General features: G+C 57.5%; 1 protein-coding gene across 1 annotated transcript in view; it reads right to left on the bottom strand.

Annotated features, from left to right (window-relative positions):
• Positions 1–955: 955 nt before the first annotated feature.
• Positions 956–9,250, bottom strand: part of SCGN (secretagogin, EF-hand calcium binding protein) — a 28,000-nt gene continuing 19,705 nt past the window's right edge. Inside the window, exons 9-12 of the mRNA XM_014593332.2 lie at positions 6,854–6,899; positions 6,544–6,603; positions 5,032–5,100; positions 956–1,344 (exon numbers count right to left, since the gene is read on the bottom strand). Coding sequence (XP_014448818.1) covers positions 1,216–1,344; positions 5,032–5,100; positions 6,544–6,603; positions 6,854–6,899 — 304 coding nt within the window. The 3' untranslated portion in view covers positions 956–1,215. The remainder of the gene's footprint in view (positions 1,345–5,031; positions 5,101–6,543; positions 6,604–6,853; positions 6,900–9,250) is intronic.

Raw genomic sequence — 9,250 nt, 5'->3', positions numbered from 1 at the left:
TTTCTTTGTGAGCACACTTCGCCTATGGCAAAAACCCCTCAAAAAAAAAAAAAAAAAAAACAACTTAGTCTCTCATGGGGCCAGCTGATCAAGCTTTGCCTACATTTTTATGTTCAATTTCTATCAGATGATTAAGAAATGTTATGCTTTCTTTCATAGTTTCCTTCTCCTCCCCGAGACACTTTTTCTGAAGAGCTGAAATAAAGAAACACAGAAACCAGAGAAGAAACGTCTGTGCTGCTTACTGGTGCAGGGTGGTGGACCCCACAGTGGAGCAAGCCTTCGGGGACGGTCCAAGGCCTCCTGAAAGGTGCACGCCAAGGTCCTGCATTCAGGGAGCAGGAGCTCGTGGTGCCGACTCTGCACCTGCTGGCGGAGCTGGGAAAGGCCGAAGGGGAAGAGAACCAGGACCAGGGCATGCCAGGGAGGGCCCGGTGCACAGGGGTCCCCATACACGCCGGTCTACACTGCGATTTCCGGGAACGATCTCCAGGGCCTCATTAAGCCTGAAATTCTGCACCGTCCAGCCCAAGGGGGGGAGCTGGGGAATGGGTCAGGACAGGGAAGGGAGGTGGGGCCTCACAGCCTCAGGTCCCACCTTCCCCAGCAGACAGCAGCCCTCGGGGGAGCAGAGGCACCCAGCAGCGGAGCCCAGGAGCCCAGGTGTGCCGGAGATGCACAGAATGGGGAGGGCAGGGGTACAGCAGGTGCCTGGCCTGCCGGGAACGGGAAGGTGTCCTCCAGCCCGTCGGTGTAGGGTGGGGGCCGGTCTCCTCCCACAGACAGGTCCTGGTGGCTCCTTCCACGCAGCTCTCCCGAGAGGCAGCCCTGGGAGGGCACCCAAGCGTGGGTGGCCTGGGCTCCTGGCCTCCCGTCGGAGGTGGCCTCTCCTCCTCTTAGATCAAAGGTCACAGCACCATAGAGACGGCAGGCTCCCTCCACCTGACTGCACGGCTATTCACGTTTATTTGCACATCAAGGTCTACTTGTACAGAACTGGGGGCCACACAGCACGCAGGCTCCGCAGAAAGCCACGGGAAGAACACAGGAAGGACAGACACCGGAGTCTGGGGGACAGCGGCCTGGGGCGGCAGGGCGGGAGTGGGAGCAACGCGGGCGGGCGCTGGGCGAGCCTGCACCTCCCTGGCAGGAGGCCAAGACCAGGCGGCTCTAGCAGTGAGAGCAGGAAGGCGGGAGAGCCAAGCCCCGCGACCGTCACGGGCTGACCTTCAGCCCCAGACACAACGCCAGCTCCGACTTCTGGATCTTGCCATCCTTGTTCACATCGCAGTGACGCAGGAGAACCTCCCGGAACCTGTCGAGGTCCGGCCCGCTGAGGCTGGGCTGGGGGACGAGAGCAGCGTCAGTGAGGCCAGCAGCCGGCCCCCCACTTCCCTGTGCCCACCGCGCCACGGCCGGGGGCTGGGCCGCCCTCCAGAGCTTCATTAGAGACAGCGGCCGCCCGAGCTGCCCGGTAAGGCTTCGGCGGCTTTATTCCTCAGCCCCCCAGGACGAGGAGCCCACCCCGACGGCTCCACAGTCTGGGGACACCTGCCTTATGGCAGCCAAGCAGACTCTGGCCTGGACGGCAAGGGTGGGTCACAAACTGCTGGCTGGCAAGTGGGCAGTCCACGCCCCTGCGGGAGGCTCTGGGCCTCTAGGGTAACCGTCCTGTGAGCAGACGCTGTCCACAGCCAGGGGCGAGGCCAGGCAGGGCTACTCCAGGGCCGAGAGGAACCGGGGTGCAGGTGGGCCGGGGCGAGGCCAGGCAGGGCTACTCCAGGGCCGAGAGGAACCGGGGCGCGAAGTACGCTCGGCACAGGGGGCTTCGTCTGGCCCTCACGGGAGCCCGGAGAAGGGAACGTCTCGCCAAGCTGTGACCCCGGGGCAGCGGTTCCGATCCTGAGCCCGAAACTCCCCTCATCCTCACCTCCCCAAGAAGGGCTGGCCTAAGGAGACATGTGGACGCGGCTGAAACCACCGAAACTCCGTGTCCAGGACAACCAGCTGCGGGGTCCCGCCCCCCTCAGGGACTGAGTGGCCTCCAGAGCGAGCAGAGGCCTGAGGTCCTCACGTCAGGGGCCCGGGAGGCCTACCCCACGGTCCAACCCTCGCTTCCCAAGGGACCTAACAGAGCTCCAGTCGGGAGCCAAAGCTTGCATCCGTAACCTGAGAGCGTGGAGGAGGCAGGGAGAGACCGACCCGAGCCCTCCCTGACACAGGCCCTGACGAGGAGGGAGGAGACGGAACACGGAAGCCGGGGTGGGCAGGTCCCCCGAGCAGAGGGGGGCAGGCTGGGGGAGAACTGGTCCACTCGCCCCCCAGGGAACCCCAACGACTGGACCGCAGGGCTGAGATGTGACCCACAGCCAGTTCTGGGGTGACGCAGGCCCCACCAGCGCCGTGCACGGGCAGCTTGTTCCCCAGCAGTGTCTGCAGGAACCTCCCGGCCGGCCCCTCCACTCCATCAGCAGCGCTCGCAGCCCTGCCTGGGGTGCAGTCTGAGCAGAGTGCATGCCTGGGGAAGCCGGCACCACTGGAGGCTGGGACCACAGTCGGCCTGACGCTAGCAGGGCACGCGCGTGACAAAGACGTGGGACCAGAAAAGATGTCAGCAACACGTGACACCCCAGGCCCAAGAACAAATGTTTCCCACAAGACAAAACTCAAGTGAGGGAATAGCAGAGGTGGCCCCATGGCCTTGTGGTTAAGGGAGCTTGGCCAGCTGCAGTTCGAATCCCATCCCCGGCAGCTTGGAGAACAGCAGGTGCAGGTGTGTGCATGCCCCACGTCCCAGCAGGTCAGAGTACTGACCATGCCCCTTGGGTGCTTTCTCCCGCGCGCTCTCTCGCTCTCTTGCTCTCTCTCTCTGGTGAGAACTTGTACAAGAAGAGACAGCAAAGAAGAAAGACGACGCATGAGGCTGTGATGGCCCCTCCGACAGCGGCCACACGCGCCCGGTGGGGGGACTCCCAGAGAGCGGCAGGCCAGGCCCTCCCCCGGGTCTGGAAGGATTCGCAGCCCCAGCCTCCACCCTCAGGCCGTCACCTCACTTCCCCGAGAGGGCCGGGCAGCTCCAGACAGGGCTCGGCCTCCCACCGCCCGCCGGCCGCCGAGCTCGGGAGTCCTTCGGGCACTCAGCCGCCCGGCCGCGCCCTCCTTAATGGGAGCCCTCCCGCCATCAACCGGAGGGCGAGCAGCCCGGCTTGTCCTCCAGCCGGCACTGCACCAGGCCCGCCACACCAGCGCCCAGCAGCCACGGCGTCTACGCGGCGCCCCTGAGGTTGCCACTGGGCGACACGTGCAGGGAGAGGAGAGGCCGGGCAGCTAGGGGACAGGTCTGACCACAGGCCCAACTGCTGGGCATGGCAATAGCACAAGTGCCCTCTAAGACCTGAAGCCACGTGCTGTCAGGGTTCAGGCCCTGGGATCGGCCTGAAAACACACTGGGCGTGTGCCTGGGACCACAAGGTCCCGAGGAGCTGGCGGCTGGGGAAGGGGTTGCGGAGGACAAGGCCCTGTGGAGGTGCCTCTCTCTGCACACACGTGTTCTCTCTCGTTAAATGCTCGGAGTTGTGGAAGCCGTCTCAGTCACCCTACAGACATCAGGAGGCCCTTGTCCACACCTGCACCTGCTCCGTCCACGTGGGTCAGCCTGGAGATTTAGGCAAAAGCTGACACCTGGACATTTTTCTGTCACGAGACTCTACAGGTTTGTCTTTTAAGCTTATTTACTTCTTTTCTTCCATGAACAAGAGACACACAGAGTGCGAGAGAGACAGGGCCCGGTTCTCCAGCCTTCGGCAGCCCAGTCACGCCACACGCACACCCCGTGTGCCCAGGAAGTCTCTGGGGGCGAGCCAGGACCCTCAGGGCCGACCGGCTGAGCGCCACGTCCCATCCCCGCACTCCGTCCAGCCGAGGTTCTGGTCTAACCAGACTCTCAGACCTCCAGGTCTCCGGAACCGGCTGACGATCGCGGTCTCGGCCGACCAGGACACCACACTCAGGCCTCAGACCGACCCCAACCCCTGAGGACGGCAGACGAGCTCCTAGGGCCGCCGTCAGCCTCGTGCCCGGAGACGGGGGAGGGGGCCTGAGCTCTGCGGAGCAGGGCCCTGAGGCCGTCGGGGAGAGCCCTGCACACCGCCTCTCCCCCCCGGCATGGGGCAGCCCCGTGAGGCCAGCTCGGCCCGCCTTCCTCAGCTCTGCACGGCCGGTCCACAGCTGGGTGGCCGTCCCAGGCTGGGCGCTACAAAGGCGCACCACACACGGGGTGGCACAGCACGGGTTAGCGTTTCGGCCCTCCAGCCACGTCTGGGGAAAGGGATTTCCTGAATCAAAAACGAAGGCGGTATGCTACGTGGCACCCTGTGCCTCTGGGAAGCCGGGCGACCTTTAAAGGTGGCGGAAAGATACCCCTGTGGTGGCGCCGTGTAGTCTACACCCCAACCGTCTTTAAAAAGCAAGGGAGATCTGCTAGGCTCACAGAAGCCCAAGTAGAATACATCCCCCGGGGAGGGGGCCTGAGCTCTGCGGAGCAGGGCCCTGAGGCCGTCGGGGAGAGCCCTGCACACCGCCTCTCCCCCCCGGCATGGGGCAGCCCCGTGAGGCCAGCTCGGCCCGCCTTCCTCAGCTCTGCACGGCCGGTCCACAGCTGGGTGGCCGTCCCAGGCTGGGCGCTACAAAGGCGCACCACACACGGGGTGGCACAGCACGGGTTAGCGTTTCGGCCCTCCAGCCACGTCTGGGGAAAGGGATTTCCTGAATCAAAAACGAAGGCGGTATGCTACGTGGCACCCTGTGCCTCTGGGAAGCCGGGCGACCTTTAAAGGTGGCGGAAAGATACCCCAACCGTCTTTAAAAAGCAAGGGAGATCTGCTAGGCTCACAGAAGCCCAAGTAGAATACTTCCCCTGATTTCCAATTTCTCTCTGCCACCAACCTCCAGCCCCCCGACTCCCACAAATAAACAAGGAGACCAATCCAAACAGCGGCCCCGTGGGCGGCGAGAACCGCCGCGGGCACTGACCTGGACGAGCTCCATCATGTCCTTCACAAAGCCGTCCACCTCCGGGCCTTCCAGGGCTCCGGTTTTACTCTGAAAGACGGAGATCCGGTCACCCACATTCCATCTGAAGTCAAGAAGCTGGGTTAAATGAGGCTAGCAGGCCAGCCCCGTACTCGCTAGCGACTGCAAGCAGCCTTAGGAACGGCACCTCTGTCCCCGTCCACGCAGCCTGCAGGTGGCCACGTGACTAGCCAACTCACTCATGCCAGCGCGTGCAGCGGCTCTAACACCTCGCACTAACGTGGCACAGGGGCGTCTCTCACTTCCAAACGCTGGGACTCAGTTAAGTTCGCGACACAGCACACGGATTCTTTGAAGAACGGGTAGAAATGTTAAGTTTGCTTTGTGGTTTAGAGGCGACTTGGAAGTTATTAAAATATAGATTTTAAATCGATGGGTTATATTGACTCGGCATAGTACACTCCCCATCTGGTCTGTACAGAAGGGCCTCGTGGTGTCTGCCCGTTTTATAACCCAGGTAAACAGGACGTCTGTGGGACACAGCCAAAAACGTTCGGCTGCCGCTTCCCTAAAGCTCCACTGCGGCAGCTCCCCGTCCTGGACCCTGGACCCTGGAGCCTGGACCCGCCACGCCGAGGGCCCCTCCTAGTAGTCAGACACAGCACGCGCTGAGCCGGGCACCGCTGCGAAAGCTTTGGGAAGATGGATTCGCTTCATCCTCGTGGCGACCCCGGGGGGCCGGTATTGCCACCCTTGTCGCCCTAGTTTCGCAGACAAGGAAGACCGAGCACAGGGAGGCAAGGAGTCTGCTTCGGGGTACGCGGCCAACATGGCGGATGCCGACCCAGGAGCCGGTCAGAGGCCCGCACGTACCAGCTGTGCGAGAGCCTCACCCAGTGACGTTGTTTTCTGTACCGACCCTCTCTCAGGTGACGTTTTCTGTACCACACGGGCACACAGACGTTCGGTCTGGCCAGTGTCGGGGAGATTACCTTACAACCTTGCCTAACTCTGTTTTCCTTCCTTTCTTGGACAACCCTACATTACACTGAAGAAATCCAATGTTTCTGCCATACTTGAAATCTTAGAATTATTTCATCCTATCCGAGAAAGGGCAGAAAAAATGGCCCTATAAGAAAAATAGCTTTTGTTCCCAGTGGGAGTGAGTGTGCCTCTACTTCTCTGGGAGAGGCGTGGGAGCTTTCTGTCTGCTTGCTTTGAGCGTACTGCTGAAACTGAGCTTCTCGCTGCAAGGACAGACCTTCCCTTAGCTGACTCCAAGAAGAAAAAGAAACTGATTTTATTCTCTTCTCAACCATACACCCTCCTCGGGCCGTACTGACTCAGCCCTCGGAAGCTGCAGAGAAGTGACGGTAACTTGCGTAGCGGCACCCAGGCCAGGCGCCGTGCGAAGGTCACCGCGTAGCGGCACCCAGGCCGGGGCAGCCACGCTCAGGGTTAGGGCGGGACAGCCCCCACGGCAGCTGAGCTGAGATGAAGAGGTGAACTTACAACATCATAGTGGGCAAAGATGGTCTCAAAGTCCCTCTTCCTTTCTTCAGTGGAACAAGCCTAGGTGTGGAGGAAAACAATCTGTCAGCCTGGCAACACAAAACGTCAGTCGGACAGTCGGCCAGGGTCCTGGGTAACTTTTATAACCTGCGAGTCAATGGCGCTTCAGTGCCCTCGACCCCCCTCAGCCTTGTTACCCTCCCACTAAGTTAAAGGTATGGCACGTAGCTGCCTGCCCCTTCCTTCTCTCCATCTCAAATCCACAGCCAAACAATGCCACAGACCCGTCTAGAGAAATGTCACTACTTACATCCATTTTAAACTGGAGAAGGAAGTTTTCTTGAAGGGCCAAAATCCTAAACAACAACAACAAAAAAACAGTCAGCTCTCACCCACAAGCAAGCTCACAGCTCCGGTGGAGCAAAGGACAGGCATTTCCAGACTCCCGAAGAACAAGGAAGGTGCTTGCAATAAAGGAATTCCTGCTCATAAAAACAAAGAGGCTGAGAAATACTTCTGTAGGGATTAGTAGTCACCATAGAAAGACTTTAAAAACTCATTTTAGTGGAAAATGGCAGGTGATGAACTTCTGAAAATTATCTCTTCCACAGCAATGAGAAAACTGGAAGAAATGGTCAAAATATCTTTATCAGAACTCTGGAAAATAATTATTCTTAGAGCAATCTGGCGAGTATTTATTCAGAAAGAGGCAGGTGAATCTCGGTCAGAACAATGAATGCTGTGGCATTCGACCTCTACACACGGCTCCTTATCAAAGACGAGGAGACTTACTGGCTAGAGGCATTTAAGAAAATCTCTAACCATGAACTGAGCAGGCAGTGGGTACACAGTGGACACACATGACAAAGAATTCAGACTTTACAGAATCTGGTTTTCTTAAAGGTATTGTACGAATAAACACTTAAAAAAAGCCATCATCGACTGAAAATGTCCCCTATAAGAAATGCTAAAGAGAGTCCTTCAGGCTGAAATGGAAGGACACAGGACAGTAACTTGAGTCCACAAGAAGAAAGAAAGAGCACCCGTAGAGGTAACTACTGACACACAAGCAAGTATGAAAGACTGGGTGTATTTTTGGTTTAACATTCTAATATTCAATTTAAAAGAATATTTCTTAAAGCAATATTTTGATATCTGCACTGATGGGCACACTGATGGGTATAAAAGTGGAATTTTAATAGCATAGAAGAGGAAGGAAGAATTTGTGCTACATAGCAAAGATTTAGCATAATATTGAAATTTCCAAAATTAATCATCCTAACTAAGATGTTAACTGTAATCCCCTAAACAACCACTAAGAGATTAACTTGAAATGTCTATGATAAAATAAATAAGGGAATCAAGATCAGACAGTGCAAAATATCTATGTAACTTAAGGCAGTAATGGATAAACAGAGGAACAAGAAGACAAGACACAGGCAAAACCAAACAGCAAAATGGCAAATATCCCACTTGATCAGTAATTGCACTAATTATAAATGGATTAAATACTCCATTATAGGCAGAGATTAATTTACCACATAGATAGAGCCACCAGTTGGGAAGCTGGAAGGCTCATCGGAGGTCCAGGTTCAGATTCTGGGCCTGTAATCTTGGCTAACTGGGAAGCTAAAATGAGAGAATGGCAGTGGGGTGAAATCCTGTCCACAAAACAAGGGTTGGTTTTGTCTTTCTCTGACCCTCTCTCACAAAGAAAAAAAAAAAAAAGAGGACAGATTGGCACAATGGAAAGAAAGAAGTAAAGCTTTCTCTGAAGATGACGACCTTGCATATGGAGAATCCTGAGGGATCCATTAGAGACTGTTAGAGCGCACAGCAGTGACAGCCCGGCAAGGTTAGGGTGCACAGTAGTGACTGAGCCCGGCAAGGTTAGAGCGCACAGTAGAGACTTAGCCCGGCAAGGTTAGAGCGCACAGTAGAGACTTAGCCCGAAGGTTGGGGTGCACAGTAGACTTAGCCTGGCAAGGTTGGGGTGCACAGTAGAGACTTAGCCAGGCAAGGTTGGGGCGCACAGTAGTGACAGCCAGGCAAGGTTGGGGCGCACAGTAGAGACTTAGCCCAGCAAGGTTGGGGCGCACAATAGTGACAGCCAGGCAAGGTTGGGGCACACAGTAGAGACTTAGCCCAGCAAGGTTGGGGCGCACAGTAGACTTAGTCCGGCAAGGTTAGAGCGCACAGTAGAGACTCAGCCCGGCAAGGTTGGGGCGCACAGTAGAGACAGCCCGGCAAGGTTGGGGTGCACAGTAGAGACTTAGCCAGGCAAGGTTGGGGCGCACAGTAGTGACAGCCAGGCAAGGTTGGGGCACACAGCAGTGACAGCCAGGCAAGATTAGGGCACACAGTAGACTTAGCCTGGCAAGGTTGGGGTGCACAGTAGTGACAGCCAGGCAAGGTTGGGGTGCATAGCAGTGACAGCCGGGCAAGGTTAGGGCACACAGTAGACTTAGCCTGGCAAGGTTGGGGCACACAGCAGTGACAGCCGGGCAAGGTTGGGGCACACAGTAGACTTAGCCTGGCAAGGTTAGGGTGCACAGTAGAGACTCAGCCCAGCAAGTTTGGGGTGCACAGTAGAGACAGCCAGGCAAGGTTGGGGCGCACAGTAGTGACAGCCGGGCAAGGTTGGGGCGCACAGTAGACTTAGCCTGGCAAGGTTGGGGCGCACAGCAGCGATACCCAGGACAGGCTA

The sequence above is a fragment of the Tupaia chinensis genome, unplaced genomic scaffold (genome assembly GCF_000334495.1).
Source record: "Tupaia chinensis unplaced genomic scaffold, TupChi_1.0 Scaffold140356_1, whole genome shotgun sequence".
NCBI lineage: Eukaryota > Metazoa > Chordata > Mammalia > Scandentia > Tupaiidae > Tupaia > Tupaia belangeri.
This window is presented reverse-complemented; position numbering and strand designations above follow the sequence as displayed.